Source organism: Bufo bufo, chromosome 6 (assembly GCF_905171765.1).
Source record: "Bufo bufo chromosome 6, aBufBuf1.1, whole genome shotgun sequence".
In the NCBI taxonomy this organism is placed as follows: Eukaryota; Metazoa; Chordata; class Amphibia; order Anura; family Bufonidae; genus Bufo; species Bufo bufo.
The window spans coordinates 46,856,555-46,880,734 of record NC_053394.1 but is presented as its reverse complement, the minus strand read 5'-3'; the positions used below and the strand labels follow the sequence as shown (position 1 = coordinate 46,880,734).

Here is a 24,180-nt window from a genome sequence, read left to right as displayed (position 1 = left end):
TCAGTGATAATATCTGACACTGGAAAAGCTGGGTAATAACACAGTGTAGATCGCAAGTTATTACCCAGCTTTCCCAGTGTCAGATTTTCTCACTGAGTTATGAACCAGACACCCTCTTCTCTTCTGACTTCAATTATACTCGGGTGCTCGGCCAAGCACACGAATATAGCAATGTGTTAGGGCCGAACACACAAATACTTTGGTGCTCGCTCATCACTAATCACCAGTCCCTTCATCAGGCATACTACAAGAATATATGAAGAAACAGCAATATTTACAATAATAACAGAGACATGGGGGAATGAATGGATATTTGAAAAACAGCAGAACAACAGAATATGGGCTCATGCATACAAACGTATATTCTTTCCGTGTCCATTCAGTTTTTTTTGTGGACTGTATACGGAACCATTCATTTCAATGTGTCTGCAAATAAAACGGAAGTTACTGTGAGTTCATTCCGTTTCCGTATGTCCGTATTTCCAGTCCGCAAAAAAATAGAACATGGCCTATTATTGCCCGCATTACGGACAAGCATAGTACTGTTCTTTTAGGGGCCAGCTGTTCCATTCCACAAAATACGGAATGCACACGGACGTCATCCGCATTTTTTGCGGACCGCAAAATACATACGGTCGTGTGCATGAGCCCTATCAAAGATCTTGAGAATGAGTCCTTAATTATCTTACAGATAAGGGGTGTGAAAGTTTTATGGTATCTAAACTGATGTTATCTTAGAGACCTGGTGCCCCGACTATGTCTATAGAAGACTCTTTAGATCTTGTAGTGTGTCATAAATCCCGGGGACAAATTCAGTCCAATATTCAAAGTGTCTAGCAGTGTTATAAATTTGTATTCCCAAATTCTTCTAGCTCTTTGGGATTTGACCTTACCTTTTAATATGAGAACTTGTGTTCTTCATTGTGTCCTGGGCTACAGAAATGCTTATCCACAGTAAAGTGTACAGTAGCTTCTTATCTTTAATTGTGTGGCGGTGGGACCTCATCCTTGCATTGAGTTTCTGTCTTGTTTCTTCAACGTAGACATACAGACATCCCTGTATTGAAAACCTATTGATTGGCCTACATACCTTAAATGGGACAGCTTCCACCCCAAACATATTAAAAAGTCCAAAAAATAGTGGTAGGTTGTGGTGGCTCACTAGCAAGTAGTTAAGGTATGGTGCTGCAAGCTCATATAGAGGGAATCCCCCCACCCTCTCTTAAAAGGCAAATGTAGTAATAGGAAAATGAGCGAGCACTCATACACTTGGCAACCAAATTGACATGTGCAGAAAATATTTATTAAATCCCCATAAAATACAAGTAATAAAATTTATAAGAACAATGTAGCAATAATATACAACATTACAATCACATATATTGTGGTAGATATGATCGATACTATATTCGATAAAAATATATTCAATAGAAATATTCGATAAATTGAATGGTAGAAAATTCAATGTTGAAATATTCTATAGAATATTCGATACCACTCAATAGTGTCGATAAATTCAATAATATATATCACACCAAAAAACTTCAAGTATATGCTATTTGGGAAAGAGGGGGTATTATCTTCTAGCGCTCTATCCCAATTTGGGAAACTGAATGTCACTGAAAATGTTGTAGGTGTATTCACTGGGAGTGAAATATGTTCATAAAGTGTCCACAGGAATCCTGATAATGTGAAAAGTCTCTTATAGCATATCCTTTTAAGGTCGATATGAGCTTTGAATCGAAGAAAACTTTAAATCAATATTTGGCTTACCGTCTAGCGTCTGTTGTCTCCCTATTGCTTCAATGGAGCTTTAAATATTTGCCGGCTAATTCAGTCGCCACTGAGGAAGGGAGAGTGAATCTACCCGTAACGCGTATGGTGAAACAAGTGATGTACCTGCATTGAAAAGCCTCCGATAATACTGTATGGCCATACAGAAGAAAATTTCTACAGTAAAGAATTAACAATTCTTATCGTCGAAAGCTGCACCAAAGGAAATTGCGGAACAGAATGGCAACTCCCGCGATCTTTGGAACTCCCGCGAAATTTAAACCAGCTTGCTGTATGGGGCTGCCGCTTCCTCCACTAGGCAGGCAAGTAGTGATGAGGAGAGTGTCTCGAGCGGTGAGGCACATGACCCAGAGACCGTTGAGGAGGACATCAGTGACGTGCAGAGTGTACTCGATGATGATGATGTAGCTGATCGCACTTGGGAGCCAGGTAAATTAAGGGCTTCATCATCATCGGTAGAAGAGAGTGGCAGCTTGCGTGTGAGGAATTGGCGGAGGCAGCAAGTTGGTAGTGTGGCCGGGAGTCAGCACGGTGGCAGCAGTGGGAGGTCGGGAGCCAAATGTGCCCGGAGTAGACCACCCGCTTCGCAGGAGCCTACCTGCCTGGATAGTAGTGGTGCAGGAGTTCACGGAAGCAGCAGCCGTAGCAGTCAGTAAGTGCGGAGTGTTGAGGGTAAAATCACCTACTCGGCGGTGTGGCAGTTTTTCGTTAAGCCGCCAGAGGAGGTGAACATGGCCATTTGCCGAATCTGTGGGCAGAAGGTGAAGCTTGGCCAGTGTGCCAATGTTGGCACCATGGCCCTGCGTCAACATGTGCAGTGTCACCATAAAGTGGCCTGGGAGAACCATGGCTCCAATGTGGTGGTCCTGCCTGCTGCAGAAACCGCTGCATCACCCAGTGGCACGCACCCGATTTCAGACAGTCAAGGCTCCAACACCTCAGCCAGAGGGAGCTGTCTGTCCTTCCCATCATCTACCGGTCCTGATGCTCCTGCCCCTCGCCTTCCTACTTCTCGTCAGTCATTCTGTCAGAAATCGATCACTGAAGCGATTTCCAAGAGACAACAGTATGCGTGCACTCAGCTAACGGCGCAGAAGCTGAACGTGCTCCTGGCCAAGTTGCTGGTGCTGCAGTCCCTCCCTTTTCAAGTGGTGGACTCTGAACCTTTCAAAGAACTGACGGCTTGTGCCGAGTCGAGGTGGAGAGTCCCAAGACGTCATTTCTTTGACAAAAAGGCAGTACCAGCCCTGCACAAATATGTAGAACAGAAGATGGGCCAGTCATTAAGCCTGTCGGTGTCTGCCAAAGTGCATAGCAGCGTCGACGTGAGGAGCTGTAACTACGGTCAAGGACAATATATGTTCTTTACAGCCCACTGGGTAAATGTGATTCCTGCCCAGCCACAACAGAAAAAGGCCATAAATTATTTCTTGATGATCCAAGCGGTAAGGAGTACTTCCCTGTGTAATTTCAATGTCAGCCAGTGGAAGCTCATGTGTGACACCTGCCATTTGCTCAGACACTTTGAGTATGCCACGTTATTTGTCAGTCGCCAGGGCTACGGGATGAAGAACGTCATTCCATTGCTTCATATTCATTCTGGAACAGTTGCTGGTACATCTGGCTGGTCAGGAGACTGGAGACGTGGTGCCTTCATCTCAAGGCCACATGAGCCCTGTGGGGGGCTGAATTGGAGGAAGAGGAGGACATTGGAGCACAAGCAATGTGTATTGAAATGGGTGGTTTTTCTACACAGGTCACAGGAGCAGGAGCAAACAGAGGAGCAGGAGGGAGATGAGGAAGACGAGGCAGATGACCCAGGCACACCATGGCAGTATGCAGTGGAGATGGAGGCAGGGAGTCCCTCTGAGTCACTTGCGCAAATGGCCCGCTGCATGCTTACTTGCTGGGGTAGTGAAAGCCAAATTGTCACCATTCGGCAGAGGGATGACTTCTGGCTCTCCACCTTGTTAGACTCTCGCTACCGGTTCAAAATGTGGGTCTTTTTTACGCCTGCTGAGAGGGAGGACAAACTCAACTACTATAGAGACATCCTATGTAGTCAGTTGGTCGCTGCCTATCTGCGCCATCGTCCATCCTCTCGCACGTCTGACCGGGGGGCCCTCTGTACTCTCGTTCCACTGCCATGGCTGCTATGGCGGGGTGGGGGGTAGGAGCAGTACTAGCTCCATCAGCAGCAGCTTGAGTCTAGAGTCGATGATGAGCAGCTTTCTTAACCCGCCTAGTGAAGAAACTACTCACCAGCAGCAGCAACTAAACCTGGAGCAGAACCTGAACCAGCAGGTGGTGGCATACTTGAATAGCACCCTGCCACCCCACACTGAAGATCCGCTGGACTACAGGGCAGCGGTTTTGCGGCCGTAACTGGCTGAGTTTGCCCTGGAAAAGCTGTCCTGCCCGGCCAGTAGTGTGGCATTAGAGCGGGTGTTTAGTGCGGCGGGGGCCAAAGTTACCCCAAGGAGAACTCTCCTGTCCACTCAAAATGTGGAGAGACTGATCTTTGTCAAGATGAAACAGGCGTGGATCAGCCAGGATTTCCACCCACCAATGCCTGATGCATCAGATTAGATCATCCATGCTGCCTCACCCAAACATTGATAAAAGAGACCGGTTTCTTCTAGCTACCTGCCACAGTTACTATTCTGATGCTGCCACCCACCTGATGCAAGACATCTGATGCCAAGTGCTCCTTCGTACACCCACCATCGTCAGCGGGTACTGTTATTGCCACCCACCTCCCCACTCTGTCACCGGGTCACTCTGTGGTCTCCTGTTGCTCCTGCCACCTCACCACTTAGGTCTCCTCATGCTCCTGCTTCCACCTACACATTATGTCATTGTGCCATTCTGTGGCCTCCTCATGCTGCTGCTTCTGCTGCCACCTCCACACCATTCCACCTTGCCACTCTGTGGCCTCCTCATGCTGCTGCCACCTTCACACTATGTCACCTTCCACTCTGTGGTCTCCTCATGCTGCTGCCAACTCACAACTCTGTCATTGGGCCACTCTGTGGCCTCCTCATGCTGCTGCTGCCACCTCCACACTATGTCACCTTGCCAGTCTGTGGCCTCCTCATGCTGCTGCCACCTCCACACTATGTCACCTTGCCACTCTGTGGTCTCCTCGTGCTGCTGCCAACTCATAATTCTGTCTCTGAGCCACTCTGTGGTCTCCTCATGCTGCTGCTGCTGCCACCTCCACACTATGTCACCTTGCCACTCTGTGGTCTCCTCATGCTGCTGCTGCTAAATCAACACTATGTCACTGGGTCACTCAGTGGCCTCCTCATGCTGCTGCTGATGCTGTCACCTCCACACTGTCACCTTGCCACTCTATGGCCTCCTCATGCTGCTGCTAAATGAACACTATGTCACTGGGTCACTCAGTGGCTTCCTCATGCTGCTGCTGTCACCTCCACACTGTCACCTTGCCACTATGGCCCCCTCATGCTGCTGCGGCCACCTTTACACTGTCACCTTGCCAGTCTGTGGCTTCCTCATGCTGTTGCTAACTGAACACTATGTCGCTGGGCCACTCTCTGGCTTCCTCATGCTGCTGCCACCTGAACACTATGTAAATGGCCCACTCTGTGGTCTCTCTGTATGCTGCTGCTACCTCAACACTATGTCATTGGGGCACCCTGTGGACTTCTCAAGCTGTTCTTCCACCCTCCCCACTCCATGACTGGGTCACTATTTTGCCTTTTTGGCCTGGTTGATATCATCATTTATTTGACCCTTCTTCTGATCTGTCAGAAGGATGGAAAAATGAGACCCACAACAGATCCTGTCTGTGTAGCAGCTGTAAGGCCTGTATGGTCCCATCAGAATTGGCTTATGATTTGGTAGCCAAAAGCAGGAGTGGGTACAAAACACAGAAGACATGCAAATATTCCATTCATGTGTCATCTCTGTGTCACAGCCACTATCTCTGGCTGTGACCTTCCGTCCTTGCTCGTTCGGCGCTCCTCGCTGAAGTTTCGTTTCTGTGTGTTATTTGTGGTTCTGTATGGGTTAACTCCCCTGTGTTCCTATTAGGAGTTAATCCTCTCTGTCTGCTCCATGGGTGTGGCCTGTCTGCTGCACCCATGGAACCTGTATATAAGGCTGAGGTTTCCTCAGTTCTGTGTCAGCTCTCCTGGTGTGTGTTGTCTTGTCCTGCTCCTTGTTTGTACCCACTCTCCCATGCTGCTGACCCATGGGATCTGTGTCTGTCTGTGCTCTGTGGGTTCCCCTACTTGTTCATTGATGTCCTCTTTCCTGTGTTTCTATTATCTGTTCTGCCAGTTATGTTTTAGTTACCTTGTGTGTATTCATGTTTCTGTTCAGCAAGCCCTTGCTGCACCTTTCTTTGCAGCAGAGTGCCATGGGTAAGGCCATGCAGTTTACTACTGGTGGAGCAAGTCCTTCTCTGCTCACTGTCACTCCTGTTTCCTTGCTATGTACTCCTGCTTGTGTTATTAGTTGCCCTGTTTGTATTTGCCTGTCTATGTTATGTGTGCCTATGTGCTGTCGGTACCTTCTGGTACCTGTTGTCCATTCGTTCCTGCTGTCACTGTCTAGTTTACACTCCAGAGTGGACCCTGGCAACTTCCTGCTGCAAAGCCTAACCCTACCATCTGGGGCCCTAGTGAATACCAGGAGTTGCTTAGTCACGCCCCTCTGGAGTATTACTAGACAGTGGCGCAGTGGGGGTTTTCTCCCACTGTGCTGACGGTACATAGAGCTCATGTTTTGTCTGTGCTGCCTTCCCTGGTTTTTGTTTGTGCAATAAACTCTTGTGTGTCTGTACCTTATTTCCGTTTGTTTATTGCTTGACGACGCGGTGGTCTCTCCTGGGACCTCCTACTCGTGACACTCTGTTTTGGATCCACTCCTGCTTTTTTGGCTTTAGCAATATTGATGGATTACTGACCAAATGCTGACCGAATTAAGGCGGATGATCAACAGACAGGATCAATTTTTTGTGGGTTATTGTTCTGACGGATCAGAGGAAGGGCAAAATAATCAGTGACGTCAAAATAAACTTGCTGCTCACACCCTCTCCACTCTGTTGGGGGGCTCTACTTGTATAAGCATTTAATAAAACAGGTTCTGTAGACATCTATGTGGAATCAGCTGACGATGGTGTAAAAGGAGTGCGCTCTATCACACTACATTAGGATCCTGGTCCTCTGCACAGTTATACCTGGCGCTAACATCAACCTGTAACGCTGAGTTCACACTTGAGTTATTTGGGCAGTTTTGGCCCTGTAACTGCCCAAATAAGTGAAGTGTGCAGTGGTTCTAAGAGCGACACTTGTCATCTGCATGTCAGGCTGACTCACAGTATTGTTTCACCATAACAGCAGAACCCCTATGCGTGTTACTGCAAGTTCTACACCACTATACAGGCTCTCTGCAGCCAGGAAATAGCTGTTTTGTAACACTATTCGCCGCAAATAAATTCGGATCAAATCGAATCTTTTCGGAAAATTTGGCGAACCAGCCGAGTCAAATTTTTGAGAAATTCGCTCATCTCTAACTATAATGTGTGCCTGTGCAAAAAATACCCCCTTATAATGTGTGCCAGAACAGAAAAATGTCCCCTTATGTTTGCCAGTAAAAAAATTCCCTCCTTACAATGTGTTCCAATACAAAAACGCTACTTTATAATATGTGCCAGTACAAAAATTGCCTCCTTTTGTGTGCCATTACAAAAAATGCTCCCTTATAACGTGTTCTGGTACGAAAAAATATCCCCTTTTAGTGCCCCCAGAAGAACAAATGTCCCCATAGTGGCCCCCTTATGCCAGCACAAAAATGCCCCTTTGTAGAGCTCTAATGTATTCATTCTGCTACCCTCTGTGGCCCCAACAGCATGCTGCCAAATAAAAATAATAAACTCAAATTCTTACATTCATTTGACTGTCAGTGGTATCATCCAGTATGTGCCCTGAGCTGTATGCAGCTTGGCCCAGGCAGCGTGATGATGATGACAACGGCATCTGATGCTACAGGCTACAGGCAGAGAACAGTGATACAGTTGAATATGCAGAGATGAGTGCTTCCACAATGGAAGCGCTCATTGCCCATGGACATTCTGCTGCAATCGCCTCACCTTGCCTCATTGGCAGTGTACTCCTGCTAATGTGATATTGATGGCCTATCCTGAAAAATCTCTTTAAGAAAGAATTGACATCTTGTTTTGAGCCCAAAACTTTATTTAAAACTATATCACTAAATGATGGAGCTATCTTGTATTTGTTTTAGTTTTTTTGCTTTACAGTAGGTCAAGGGTTTGGTGAATTGTCCTCTAGAATATTTTCTGTTTCCTATGTTTCTGTGAAGTGATAGCCCTTTTTAACTCTAAAGGATTCCTCTTCATCTTTCTTCTGAGGCTATTGTTGGCTGATGAAAGTTGTATTGCTTACTTCTTTTTATGGAAGAGCAATTTATAAAAAATCAATACTGCATTATCCTTTTTCCATGTACAGATTTTACATTTAATAAGCTGTGTAAACTCAGAACCTTATTTTTTTCTTTTTGCTAATCTGCTATATAGATTTATGACAGATGGAAGAAAAAAAACAAGCCTCTCATCAGTTTTGGATCATTTTACCTGAAAGTTTTCACTGTATGAGAGGGCAGTACAATAGCAGATACAGAGAAGAATTTTCTCCTAAGTGCTCATGCACACAAACGTATTTTCTTTCCGTGTCAGTTTGTTTGTTTTTAGCGGACCGTATGCCGAACCATCCATTTCAATGGGTCAGCAAAGAAAAATAGAAGTTACTCCATGTGCATTCCATCTGTCCGTATGTCCATATGTCCTATTATTGTCCACATTATGGACAAGGATAGTACTCTTCTATTAGGGGCCAGCTGTTCTGTTCCACAAAATACAGAATGCACACAGATATCATCTGTATTTTTTGCTGATCCGTTTTTTGTCGACCGCAAAATACATATGGTCGTGTGCATGAGCTGTAAGAGTCTGCATGGACCTGATCCTACTGAACTGCTCCTACTACCATCCAGTATGTCCGTGGATCTCCCATCTGTAATTGGATCATTAGTAGCTGCTAGAGATGTGGGATGTGCTCAAAATTCAAAATTTGGGCTCAAATCAGTTAACTGATATGATTCTGGTCTGAATTGATTCTACCTAAAAGAAAAGTGCTCCACTTGGCATGACAATTTGTGTGAAACGCTCTGAGGTCTCCTAGGATTCACATTCCCCCCCCCCCCCCCCCCCGTTGTCTCTCAATTCTCCTCTGTCTGTCAAAATTCACCTGAATTGAATCACAAAAACTTTGGATTTAGATGAAACTAAAATTTTTACAAAATTTGGGTCAAATTTGATTTGTTTTGAATCAATTCGCTCACCTGTATTAGCTATTATTTCAATAAGAAAGACAGGCAGAGAATATATTGGGAATCAGTATCAGAACAGTAGGAATTTGACACCCAGCACCCTTACTGTGGCTGAAGGGGCACATCCCCTTTCTTGTCTTCCAGGCATAGTGCCATACCTTTTGTAGAGGCTGTGCCTAGTATTGTGGCTCAGTCCTGTTCCCTTGAATTTGACTAAACTGCACTCAGCTGCAGTACAAGGCACAGCCACATCTATATACACGTTGTACCAAGAAAACGGTGACAGGGACGCCAAGGCCCTTTCAATAAACCGATCTACGTTTGGAAATTAGCAAGAATTATAAGATGGTTGCAAGATGTAATGCATGGATCCAGGATCATACTACAAAAGGTTTCTTTGTAGTCTGTAACCATGGAGACATAAACACTTGCTTAGTAAGTTTATGCACAAAAAAATGCACAAATTGCTACATTTTTATTTTACAGTAATAAGAGCAGAGCAAAACTGGATGAAAACATGGACATATCCTTTAAGAAAACTTGTCAATATTTCTATAGTTCACGTTACAATCTTGCCTTCTTGGGCAGTTCCTCAACTTTTTGGCCTCATTCATTTTCGTATATAAGACTCAGTTCATGTTACCGTACATTCTATTCATTATGTAGTCATATATTGTTGGATACTTGACGCTGATCCAGTATTCTTCATTTCACTGCTGTGTGCATTAATTAGTCAGATATAACTCATGTGTCAGTACTCTTCCTTTTCTGTATTCTACAGCAGAATGGAAAGGCGAAAGCTTTAGTTTCCTATTCCATTGTAATTAAAGCAGCATCTCTGGAGCTGGACAAGAGTTCAGTTCTATCCATCAGACTAAATTAAGATGAACTATCATCTTGCACTATAGACAGCATATTGAACGAGAAGTAGGCGATCTGACAGATGTGCTATAAATGAGACAACCCTACGCATTTTTATCTTTCCATTTTCTAAGTCAAATAAAATGAAAATCAAATATGGAAAAGCAACTTAAGCTTCGCATCAAAATGCAAATAACTTTTATACAACAATTTTTGTCTTTAACCTTGTAACTTTTTGTTTTGCATTTTTGTTGGAAATATACAAAAAATCAAGATAAATAATAGTTATGGGCGAAAAATTGAAACATTTTGACGAGCATACATAGCAATATTAAAAAAAGTGGCCATCTGCTAAAGAAACTATTTGCCACCTGCTCATTGGCTCTAGGAATGATTTACTGTTTTTTAAGTAATTTTCTGTTCTGTTGTAGAACAGCTGGGATGTGCCTGAGTCTTATATCCATCAGCCATACAACAGCCAAGCTGTACTTCATGTTGCAAAAACAATTCTGTTCAATGGCCTTTCATGTTCTGTCAGTTTATCTCATTAGCGAGGTTTGTTGATAGCAAACAAGTTGAGATCTCGGTAATATTTTGCAGTTTTTTTTTTGTTGTGAAGTTTTATGATGGATTTGATGACAGAAAAAAATTATGAATAGTTGCAAAACAATTTTGCATTTCTCAAAGTATTTGTGTGATGTTCTTGAATTTGCTGTGTTTGAAGGAGTTTTCTTCCGATGCCACCCTCTGCCCATATATACTGTTAAGACACATGGACATCATAGAGTGGGGACCTCTTTCTATATGGCAGAAGCTCTGTATGACAGTCATCCATGCTATGCATTGGAAAAGTTGCCATGCAGAGTTGAATTTCCTATGAAGTTCGATGGGAAATGCCTCACCAGAAGCAGCTCTCCCTACTGGTAACTCCTTGTATTTGTGGTTTTGGAGATATCGGAGACAATGGCTTCCTTTTAGGTGCCATACACACGACCGGATGTATTTTGTGGTCTGCAAACCGTGGATATGCAAAACATGGATACTAGCCGTGTACACGCAGCCATTTTTTTTTCACATCTATAATTATGTCCTATCCTTGTCCACAAAACAGACAAGAATAGGACATGCTCTATCTTTTCTGTGGGCCGGTGGAATGGACATATGGATGCAGAAAGCACATGGTATTTTTTGCGGCCACATTGAAATAAATGGGTCCGCAGCCAATCTGCAAAAAAATGTGCATCAGATATGGAACAAAAATACTGTCACGTGCATGTAGAAAGTGGAACTAACACTTTGGCCTGAGCTGGAAGCCTCATTCAAGTTGTAATGGCCATGTCAGGTAAAAAGAGCTCAACTCCCACTGAAGTGAATGGGAGCTGAGGATAGGTCATTTATATCAGGAGCCTGGAAACCCCCTTTAAGTACCTTTTGCATCAAGTCTTGTTGGAAATGTGAGATCCTTCAAGTATTGTTGCAAATGTAAGATCTTTCCTAGTGATATGATCCTATTTTGACTGAGGGGGAGGGGATAGCAGGAGAATAGGAGTGGTGGTGGTGGTGGTGGTGGTGCGGATGGTGGTAGTAGTAGTACTCAAGGTGACCGCTTTTAACCTGGTACCATGAGAATGGAAGAGAACCAGGATCTCCTGTTGGTGGTGGATATAAGTGTGGTGGTGTCAGGTAGCACCTGAAAGGGGCCTAATTTTTATCTTTGCAATGCTGCTCCTTGTCCCTTATTTGTGCATGGAATGGGCTGCTTGCTTGCTGATTGTAGAGGGTCCACATATTCAGAGTCCCACTAAGCATACATTTATGGTCTTTTTAATGATATTAATTCCCAGAAATAAAAACCTGCAGTGGTGCCATGCTTCTTTGCTTCTTTGCATAATTGCTATGAGTTTAGTAGCAATTATGTCTTGAGCTAAAGATCTAAGTTTTCAGAGACTGATTGCTAGGGACATACTACCTGACAACCCTATAGAAAGCAATGTATCCCTAGCAACAAGACTGTCATAAAAGGCTCAACTATTCAAGTGAAAATTGGACTGGCGCTGTGCTAACTGCAGAGAAGTGGGAAGTATCTTGTCATAAGTCATTCACTGTATAAGGCTGCGGTATTATTCATTATTATACAGATTCAGACAAAGAAATTAATTAAGTCTGTAGTCATACTGAAGGGGGGGGAACTTATTAAGACTGGCGTTTCTGACATCAGTCTTAATAAGAAAACTGTCTGACGTACGATGTGCCAAAATTATGAAGAGCATGCCTCTTCATAATTTTTGAGCATCCTCGGGAGGTCCATGCATCAGAAAATGAAATCTACGGCAGCAAGGATCTGGTGATGAATTCAAATGTAGTGCGTGCTAGTTTCCTCGTGCATAGGCAGCGAGTGCAGGAGGGGACAGTGGGAGTACGGGTATTATAAGTACTCAAGGTGGCGGTCCTCACTCTAGTGTTCCCTGGTCCATGGATGGAAGCGAGAAGCACATCCTTTTTTCCCCTCAGAGCACACTCTGGTTTGGGGGTCTCCTGCCTGGTGGTAGGTGGGTTCCCCTTGGTGTCATTTGGTTTTGGAATACTGTGGCAATGCAGCTGATGATACAGCACCAGCCGGTTTTGGGAGAAAATAAGTCAATTGTACTTTACTGAGGCAGCACTGCAGATGGTATGCATAGGCACTTGCAAAAGTAGACAGTCTTTTTAATTTCTATAGACGGTTTTCCCAAGGCTGCATACTGTATATAGGGAGGAATAGAAAATACAGTATCTCTCTGTGAGTCCCTTTTTGGTTAGTCTGAGAAATCTTCCAAACTCTGCCAATACCCTTTGCAGCATTCAGTCCTTTATCTGAAGACCAGTTTATCTCATTAATATGGCAGTATCAGAGGGGCGGGCCAGCCTATAGTGGGCATCACAGTTGCTCTGTGGTTAGCACTGTTGCCTTGCAGTGCTGAGGTCCTAGGTTTGAATCTGACCAAGGATAACATCTGCATGGAGTCTGTATGTTCTCCCCGTGTTTGTGTGGGTTTCCTCAGGGTTCTCCGGTTTCCTCCCACACTCCAAAGACATACTGACAGGGAACTGAGATTGTTAGCCCCAATGGGGAATACAGAATACAGGAGTGCTATATATTACTGCATAAAATAAATAAATAAATAAATACCCATCAACTGTCTCCAGGGCCGAAAAATCTATTGTCTTCCCAATATACAACCTTTGGAACACAAAGTGTAAACATTTTTACTTATCCCCTATAGCAGAAAACTCTTGGGTCACTGCACACATACTGTGAAATATGTTGGCCCGTACTGTGCAGTATATATAAGGCTCAGATGCATGTCACTGTATAGGTATACAGTAGAATGGGTCATCGATAGGGTCCCAATGAAAATCTATACAGCTCAGCACAGTATAAGTTGTTTATTTGGTAGCTTATTATTAAAAACCATAGTTGACTATACTATTCTATCCACTATTTGGCATACTTTATGTCAATGGATATGTTTGGATTATGGGGCTTTTCTGGTCCATATACTGTACCATTAATTTTTTTGTGCAAAGTTTATTTTACAAGCAAGGAGTAGATGAGCTTTGACAATCACCTATTGTGATTGGTGGATCCTTTCTTATCTATACACAGAAGTGAAAAAATTATAGGCAGGATTAGAATGGCACAGACAAAGAAGTGGCGCCTATTCTTTGACTTAGTGGCCAGTGTAAAAACTGCAGGATATTATGGTTTTTGTTTAGATATAGATTTTGACATGGAAAATTAAAAATCTAATCAAAAATTATTTAAAAATATGTTTAACATAAAAACATGATTTAAACAATAGGTCATTTTCTGATGACAAGTTCCCTTTAACCCCTTAAGGACTCAGCCCTATTTCACCTTAAGGACTTGGCCATTTTTTGCAAATCTGACCAGTGTCACTTTAAGTGCTGATAACTTTAAAACGCTTTGACGTATCCAGGCCATTCTGAGACTGTTTTTTCGTCACATATTGTACTTCATGACACTGGTAAAATAAAGTAAAAAAAAATATTTTTTATTTATAAAAAAATACCAGATTTACCAATTTTTTTTTTTTAAATTGCAAATTTCCAAGTTTCAATTTCTCTACTTCTATAATACATAATAATATCTCCAAAAATAGTTATTACTTTACATTCCCCATATGTCTACTTCATTTTTGGATAATTTGGGAATGATATTTTTTTTTTTTGGAGACGTTTCAAGTCTTAGAAGTTTAGAAGCAAATCTTGAAATTTTTCAGAAATTTTCAAAAACCCAATTTTTAGGGACCAGTTCAGGTCTGAAATCACTTTGCAAGGCTTACATAATAGAAACCACCCAAAAATGACCCCATTCTATAAACAACACCCCTCAAGGTATTCAAAACTGATTTTACAAACGTTGTTAACCCTTTAGGTGTTCCACAAGAATTAATAGAATATAGAAATACAATTTCAAAATTTCAAATTTTTTGCAGATTTTTTTCCAGTTACAAAGCAAGGGTTAACAGGCAAACCAAACTCAATATTTATGGCCTTGATTCTGTAGTTTACAGAAACACCCCATATGTGGTCGTAAACCCCTGTACGGGCACATAGCAGGGCGCAGAAGGAAAGGAATTCCATACGGTTTTTGGAAGGCAGGTTTTGCTGGACTGGTTTTTTTGGCACCATGTCCAATTTGAAGCCCCCCTGATGCACCCCTAGAGTAGAAACTCCAAAAAAGTGACCCCCATCTAAGAAACTACACCCCTCAAGGTATTCAAAAATGATTTTACAAACGTCATTAACCCCTTAGGTGTTCCACAAGAATTAATGGAAAATAGAGATACAATTTCAAAATTTCACTTTTTTGGCAGATTTTCCATTTTAATAATTTTTTTCCAGTTTCAAAGCAAGGGTTAACAGCCAAACCAAACTCAATATTTATGGCCCTGATTCTTTAGTTTACAGAAATACCCCATATGTGGTCGTAAACTACTGTACGGGCACACGGCAGGGCGCAGAAGGAAAGGAATGCATACGGTTTTTGTAAGGCAGGTTTTGCTGGACTGGTTTTTTTGACACCATGTCCCATTTGAAGCCCCCCTGATGCACCCCTAGAGTAGAAACTCCAAAAAAGTGACCCCATTTTAAAAACTACGGGATAGGATGGCAGTATTGTTGGTACTAGTTTAGGGTACATATGATTTTTGGTTGCTCTATATTACACTTTTTGTGAGGCAAGGTAACAAGAAATAGCTGTTTTGGCACCGTTTTTATTTTTTGTCATTTACAAATTTCGTCTGACAGGTTAGATCATGTGATATTTTTATAGATCAGGTTGTCACGGACGCTGCGATACCTAATATGTATACTTTTTTTTATTTATGTAGGTTTTACACAATGATTTCACTTTTGAAGCAAAAAAAATCATGTTTTAGTGTTTCCATAGTTTGAGAGCCATCATTTTTTCAGTTTTTGGGCGATTACCTTGGGTAGTGTATGATTTTTGCGGGATGAGATGACTATTTTATTGGCACTATTTTGGTGGGCAAACGCTTTTTTGATCGCTTGCTGTTGTACTTTTTGTGATGTAAGGTGACAAAAAAATGGTTTATTTAGCACTGTTTTTATTTTTTATTTTTACGGTGTTCATCTGAGGGGTTAGATCATGAGATATGTTTATAGAGCCGGTTGATACAGACACGGCGATACCTAATATGTAAAAAAAAAATTCCCCCTATTTTTTACCAATTTTTTTTTACTTTATTTGGGGAAAATTACGTTTTTGTTTATTGTTACTTGAAACTTTTAATTTTTTCAACTTTTTTTTTCACTTTATTTTTTGTCCCACTTTGGGACTTGAACTTTTGGGGGTCTAATCCCCTTTACAATGCATTCCAATACTTCTGTATTGGAATGCATTGGCTGTATGAGTAATACAGTGTGCATTACTTATACAGCTTCCTGCCTGTGAGATTCAGGGGGCTGGATCTCACAGGCTCGTCACCGGAAGGCAGCGCGATGCCCCAGGAAGGCATCGCGCTGCCTTCCATGCCATCGGGTCCCCCCTACAGCCCCATGGGGACCCGATGACACCACCGCCGCTGCACCAGGTAAAAGCCGCAAACCGCAGGTCTGAATTGACCTGCGGTTTGCGGCGATCGCAGATGCGGGGGGGTCACATGACACCCCCCGGCGTTGTGACAGGATGCCCGCTGAATGATTTCAGCGGACAGCCTGTTCGGATTAACCCCCGCCGCGCCTCAATGTAATTTTAAAGTTAGGACGTACCGGTAAGTCCTGGGTCCTTAAGGACTCGGCAAACATGGCATACCGGTACGTCCTAAGTCCTTAAGGGGTTAAAGGGGTTGTCTCACAAATAATATTCTACAGTTTTCAAACCAGCACCTGGATCGGAATTCGTTTGTAAGTGCATGTAATTAAACATTACTCAATGAAATCTATCTGTATAGTGCCACCTTCTGTTTGCTCTTTTTCTAATTTGTCTGTCCTGCTCACTGGGATGGCAGCCTATTCTGAGTTCCATCCTTCAACTGCTACCAGCCTGAAATAAATCTAGCAGAACAATGGGGAAATCTCTGGATCCATTTGAGCTACAGGGCCTCTTCTAACTGCATTAGAAAGAGATTGTCATATTCTATATTATGTATGTTTTTCATTTTTTACATTAATCATGGATAACCCCTTTAAGTTCAGTGCTGCTGTCTTCAATAGATAAATGGTTGATCCTAAATGTTAATTTGAGCTCAGTTCAAATGTGTTGTCATATTATCAGTCTTTAATTGCATTAGCATGTGTTTCATAATTACTTTGCACTTATCATTTGACTCCAGTTTTTACATTTTCCCTTGAGAAATCGCTAAAAAAAAACATTCAGTCTTTGGAAAGACATTTCAGCCTATTTTGCATTTTTATAAATGTAGTTCTAGGAAATATTTGCAGAAAGTGTTGCCTCTCTGTGTAATAAGTAAAGTCCAATTGTTGAAGAAATTATGTAACCCCAAGCTAGAAAAATAGTGAGTAGAAAAGCGAAACATAGGAGACCTTTTAGGTTGCCTTCACACTCTGCAGTTGAAAATCAGTTCCATTCACCTAAATGGGCCTTGCAGAAATACATGTGCTTGTCTCCCCCAAAATATAAATGAAACTTATTTTCAGGCACGAAAAATTCTGCAACAAAAGCCACAGTGTGTGAAGATGACTCAGATGATATTTCGGCTAGATCGATAACTTTCTCCAATAAATTCCATCTTTTATGAACACGCAGATGTAAACACTTTTTGTAGCGGTGCTTGATCAAGTGACAGCTATGGTCCACAGGATTGCATATCTCATTGTGTTGCTTTGTACCAGAGGTAAAATCAATTAACTGAGCTAACAATAGTCTTTATGAATCTCAAGCCTTAGGGCTCATGCACACGACTGTGGTTGGCCCAGGAAACGCAGTCTATGTGTCGGCCTGTAATTTGTGTTACAGTTCACATCTGATTGCGGGGCTATTCGAGTGTACTCACATTATCATTAGTGATGAGCAGCAGGGGCAATATTTGAATTTGTGATATTTCGCGAATATTTGGGCGAATATTCGTCATAAATTTGAGAATTCGAGAATTCGCCATTATTTTCTTGATTGCGAAAATCGGCAATGTAATATGCGCGTATTGTGTGCGCAATACAGACGTGGGTCACTTTTGCTACATTTTTCAAGCTGCTAGAAGTTTACTGAGACCGAAGAAAATGGTTGGCACGGCAGAACGTTACAATAGCTTTATATGCAGATAAAGTGCTCCAATATATTCGCAATTGTGCAAATCAGCAATTAATGATGCAGATATTTTGGCGCAATATGTGCAACTTCATATTTTAGCAGGTCTGACTACATATTACTGATTGGTGCACTAAGTATTGTGAACTTGTGACATCACAGCACTATGTCTGTAGCATGTATGTATAGACAGCAGAACCTATCACACTACCTAACACCCTGCACTGGAACCTATCAGCTCCACTATATAACTAACTAACCTACACTGACTATCTCCCACTAACTATCTGTATTATATAAATAAGCTAACTAACTAACTATCTAATGTAATGACACAGCAAAGCACAGAGCACAGCAATGTCACTGCTCTCTCTCTCAGAACTGCAAAAAACTGCAGAAAATGGCTGCTGGGGAGGTTCTTATATAGTAAGGGGTAGGCAACTTTCCTATTGGCTGCTAGGGATGTTGCTAAGCTCAGACAAAGACATTGCAGCCTTCTCATTGGCCCAGAAGCAAGAAGCAGGGAGGGATCATGGGTTCAGATGAAAAAAAAAATCTAGAATATTTGCGAATACGAATATATATATCAGTATATTCTAAATCTTCACAAATTCTCGAAGTGGCGATATTCGTGATTAAAATTCGCAATACTAATATTCGCGCCCAACACTATCATGAACACAATAGCCCCGCAATCAGACACAAACTGACTGTAAATTACTATGATTCAGTCAGTTCAAGTCATGGGAGCCGCAGTCTACCAGGGAGACACGTCTGTCACGGCCATGGTCATGGTCGTGACTCTTAACCGCATGCACTTGCCTGCGGTCTTTATGTTGGTTGTGGTTGCCGCTGGCAACATTGTGTATGTGGCAGCAGAGCAGCCTGAGCGGTGCTAAGCAGCTTGCTGCAGTAGGCATGCGGTTGCAGCTGGCAACCTCTCTTTATAGGTGTGCCTTTTATCGGTGTGCACGGGGTGTTATATGTGTTGTGTGCACTTCCCCTTTAAGTTGTTGTTTTCCCTTCCCTGGTGTTGGAAGGGTTAACTTCCTTCCTAGTGTGTGTGTGCACTGGGTGTGTCTGACTGTGGGTGTGGCTACTTGGCCCTATAAAGCCTCAGTCGAAGGCAGTAGTCAGAGAGGGTGCTTCAGCCATGCTTGCTGGAGACATCCTCCTGCTTATTTACCATCTGCCAGTGAGGGCCACCCTGGTTGTCATAAACGTTATGTCTGGTGTTAGTTTATGGTTTATCTGTTATTGCAGCATATGGTTTACTGGGTTCCCGTGTGATGTCTGTTGTGTGCTGTGTCCTTTGTGTTGGTTGTGGATAGCAGCACATGCACGTGGGTTCCAGGTTGTGTGTCTGTGGCAGGTAAGTGTGGTTCTAGTCTCACTTACCTGTCATTGCCATATGTCTGTTTATGTTCCCCCTTTCTATGTAGCTTGGCCAGTGAGACTCCTGTTCCTCTGTGTCTTGGAGGAACGGGTCGTCTTACCCTGCTCCTAGTCCAGGGCCACCCTGAGTGCGAGCAGGAATATCAGGTTCCGGAGTATGAGCCCTCCTACCTTCAGGGTTGGCTCATACGGATAGGAGACAGGGTCAGAGTTAGGGATGTGTAGGAGGTGACCAGCTCCCTAATTCTCTGTCCTGGCCTTGCAGCGACTCCATCTGCTGATACCGCACGGCTGAGGGTTTTCCCCATCCTCAGCCGTGACAACGTCTGACACATGGATCATGTTGTGCATGAGACCTTACATGTGCATTTCCAACAGGTATAACCAAGGAATAGCACAGCACAAAGTTCTAAGAAAAGATGCTCCAGAATTTGTATCTCATAAGAAATACAAGTATTTACTAAAAAAAGGACATGTCTGGAGAGGTGACAACCCCTTTTTTGTGATTGTAGACATTCTCTTTCTTCTCCATCCATCCCAGACCACTAAAATGGCTTCTCCTAACCATTGCAGATATTGATCTTGAGATCTTGGCTCCTTGCTTCTGCAGCTGTCACGCCCATGTGCATGGTCGTGACTCCTTGGGAGCCGCATGCAGTTGCCTGCGGTCTCTGTGTTTTGTCAACCGCAGCTTGGGGCTGTTAGTAGTTTGCCTCAAGTGCGGTTGCCGCGGACAACAGGTGTTTGTTGGCAGTGTAGCAGCCTGAGCTGGTTTCTAGGCGTCTCACTGTTGATGCGTGCGGTTGCCTCTGGCTATGTGTGTGTGTATGTATACACTTTCTATGTCTGGTGTGCACGAGGTTTATGTTTGTGTGCACTGTGACACTTCCCTTCACTTGTGTCTGCCCGTGGCAACGTGTGGTGTTGTGTACATGTGGTGGCAGTGTCTCGGCCTTCTGGCTGTTTCCCAGGACATGGTTGCCACGCATGTCGTTGCCGGCGGTAACAGCTGCAGTGTGATAGTTGATTGTGCACTTCCCCTTTAAGTGGCTTTCTTCCCTTGCCTGGTATAGGAAGCGTTAACCCCCTTCTTAGTTTGTGAACACTGGGTGTGTCTGTGTGTGGGTGTGGCTACTTGGGGCTATTTAGCTCCTGCTGGATGCCTGTATCTGAGGGGTACTTCAGCCATGGTTAGCTGGAGACATCCTCCTGGTTATATACTATCTGCCAGTTAGGGCCACCCTTGTGGTCATAAGTTATGTTAGACATTATTTTTCTTGTATTGTTATATGTCTAGTGGTGTCTTTATCTTTATTGCAGCTTATGGTCCTGGGTTCCTGTGTGATGTGTGGTGTGGGCTTTGTCCGTTTGTGTTCTTGTGGACAGCAGCACTCGTGCATGGGTTCTAGGCTGTGTGTCTGTGGCAGGTACGTGTAATACTAGTTTACTTACCTGCCATTGCCATATGCTGTACATGTGCCCCTTTCCTTGCAGCCTGGCCACTGAGACTCCTGTTCGTCCGTGATGTGGAGGAACAGGTCGTCTTACTCTGCTCCTAGTCCAGGGCCACCCTGAGGGCTAGTAGGGATCTTAGGTTCCTGAGTATGAGCCCTCCTACCATCAGGGTTGGCTCATACGGCTAGGAGACAGGGTCAGAATTAGGGATGTAATAGGAGGTGACCTGATTCCTGTCCTGGCCTAGCAGCTATCTTTCATATTGACATCCCACAGATTAAAGTTACCCCCACTCTGATCCGTGACAGCAGCCATCCCTAAATTATTCCAGCCATAAGAAAACACCCTTAAATTCAAACTCAAAGAACAGACCACTAAATCAATTAAGACCCCATACTAAACACTAAATTCAGACTAGATCAGACAAGAAAAAATATTAAGCCAGCAGACTTCTCCTTTTGTTTCTACTTCTCATTAGTGTTGAGCAAAGCAAAGCATTTGAAGCAGAATTCGGTTTGGGAAAACAGAGCCGAATTTCCTCGTGCTTCATGTTAACAAATTAGTTTTTCCTAAAATGGAGACTGCACATATTACAAAGTGAAAGTAAGAAGCCCAAAAACGCGAGATCATCTATAATGTCGTGCAGCCAGCCAATCCATAGGTAGCCATCCCCTGTGATGTCACAGCCCTATAAAAGCCTCATGTTGTGTGGTCTTCGCCATTGTCCTGTTAGCTGAGCATAGGGAGAGACATGGCAAGTGTTCATGTGGTAAGGACTGTGTTGCTGCAATAATCCAGCCGCCATGTTTGATCCATCCACCATGTTCGGCATCTGGTTTTAACCCTAGTAATTTTAAAAGCGAAATACCATTAGGTTCATAGTAGTGATTGTTTCCGGACCTTATGAAGGGATCCACATGGGATTATGGTCATCCCTGTTGAGAATCCCTCAATTTTATTGCTTTGAGGAAGGAAGGTTTTCCCACCTAAATACTGTGTACCATCTCTGTAACCATCACACAGGAGGACAGGGACTGCTGCACACATGCTCCAGCTCCCCCGATCCCCGCTGGAGAGAGCCGGAGCACACCCGGATGACCACGGCATCTGAAGGGTTAAAAGTCAGCGACCGGCATTAACACCGGTAATGGACAATAGTGCTAGGTGTCTGTCCTTCAAAAGAGCAGACACCAGCGTAGCCAAGGTGCCCGCTGCCTGCGCCATCGGGCGCCCTTTTTAAATGCCTGGCAACCAACGGTGGTTGGGAAAGGGTTAATTTCCAAGCCTTCAAGCTAAGATTGGACCGCCACGTGGGAAGAATTTCGATTAGGCAGTGTGGCCTGGGTATACCTGGTTTATAATTTGTGAATTATTTCGAAACAAATGGAATTTCTTGTTGAACTTTGGCGAATTCGCCTAATCGAATTTTTCAAAACTTCAGCTCTACTCCTCACTAGTGTTGAGCGTATCGAAGTGTCTGAAGTGGACTTCGATCTGAATTTCAGGGAAAATTCAAATAGCGGCAAAGCCCAATTTCCTTGTGTTTCATGGTAACAAATAGATTTTACCTGAAATGGGTAAAAAAAAAAAAAAATCATACTCATCTCACCCGTTTGAAAACTAAGAGCCTGCCACAGCCATCTTGATTGAAGATCCAACGCAAAATCTTGTGCACGTGACATATGACGTCACCACGCCATCCGACGTGATGACGTCATCATGCATGATTTCGCGCTGGGTCTTTAATTAAGATGGCGGAGGCGGGCTCTTCGCAATCAAATGGATGAAGTAAGTATGATATTTTTAATTTATTATTTTTATTATAGATCTTAATATTAAGATCAGATGCCGCCATCAGCGATGAACGCGGCATCTAAAGGGGTACAATGACGCATCGCGGCTCAATTGCTTACAAAGAAATGTGCACCATGACAAAGTAATTAGTCACAAAGCAAATTTTTATTGTAAAATTTGTCAAAGCAGCTGAATCGAACTTTCAAGAACTTCACTCAACACTACTCCACACTCCTAGATTTTGCGTTAGAACCCATCAGGGCATCATCAGGAGAAGAAGAGGAGCAAGGAGTATAAGTATTATCAGCCAGTGGATTAATTCAATAGATAACAGCAATGTAAAAATTAATTTGCAGTTGGGGCAAATTAGATGATGGGCAGTTTGAGTCACCGCACATTCTGCTACCAATTATGCACTTGGTGCTCACCTGTCTTCCCCGGCTCTCAATGTAAATAACAGATTTCCAGTTCTGAAACATTTGAACGGGTGTTGGAGGAAGAGGTAATGCAAGGTTCATGAGTACATCATACTCATAACTATAAAACTAAAATATTACAATATATTCTTTTTTCTAAGGTATCATTCAATAGGCATATTTGTGTGTAACGTATAATTACTTATCAGACCTGTCATTATAATATGCTGCTGTTAAGTAAAGATACATATTTTAGTGTCATATCCACTTCTAATGGGTTGTGCTTTTAGCGCAGCCTTCATGATATCGCCTGGGGAAGCTGTGAGTGCCTAGATGTTTCATCTGCAAGGCAAATGTTATATAGATGCGATTGAAATGTAATTGAATGGTGTGCATAATGAGAGAAGTTCAAGTCAAAATGTTCAAATTACCTATGACATAGTGTTCCGTAACTACCATAGCGGCAGACCATGCAACTGCTATGGGGCCCCCAGGGCAAGAGGAGGCTCAGTTGGGATCATCTCCTCTTCTACTAGAGGTGAAAACTTGGTCAGGACTCTACCCTTTTAGCAGTGGAAAAATGGCCCAAGGGTCACTAAAAGGGGTTTAGGTGGAAACCCTCCTGTCCTGTGTGTGTGTGGGGGGGGGGGGGGGGGGGGCCTGGTTTGATCCTTGCTATGGGGACCTTACTTCTCTATGTACGCCACTGTCCTCATCTACACAAAGTAATAAAGGTTTTGAGTTTCCTTTTATATCATGATTTTGGACCGTAGCAGCTATTTACTTTTGTCTTTATGACACCTATAGATGTATCTTTACCTTTCCTTTTTGCTCAGCATAAACCAATATGTGTGGAGTGAGATGACCCTGAGAAATTATGAGGAATTTTATCGGGTAATTTATTATCCAGAATACGTCTATATTAGGCTTATTTCAGGCGCAGATTGCAGATGCGGATCCACTGCCAGATAAAACGCCGGTCTTAATAAATGACCCCCTTAGTCCTTAAAGAAGTTGGCCCATTTTACACATCGGTGGCATATCGCTAGGATGACTCCACCCCTCATGATTTTCCCATGATCCTACAGAGAGGGTAGCTGGCGCATTGTCTTGCTTCAACAAAGCCTTGTCACTTTTTTATAAGAAGGAAAGGTTTAGCAACATGATTTTAACGAGTTCACTTCCTCGCTTTGACTGTGCATCACTTTCATAAAGTATGTGAGGTCTGGAGTTTCTTTTTTTTAAGTTACTAAAATAATTTTCTGTAGCAAGGTTTGACTGATATTCCAACTCATG

At 43.1% G+C, this 24,180-nt stretch overlaps 1 protein-coding gene across 1 annotated transcript in view; it reads left to right on the top strand.

Moving 5' to 3' along the window:
* TCERG1L (transcription elongation regulator 1 like) overlaps positions 1–24,180 on the top strand; it is a 343,152-nt gene that overhangs the window by 152,923 nt on the left and 166,049 nt on the right. The window contains exon 6 of the mRNA XM_040437737.1: positions 19,156–19,171. Within this exon, the coding sequence (XP_040293671.1) occupies positions 19,156–19,171 (16 nt within the window). The remainder of the gene's footprint in view (positions 1–19,155; positions 19,172–24,180) is intronic.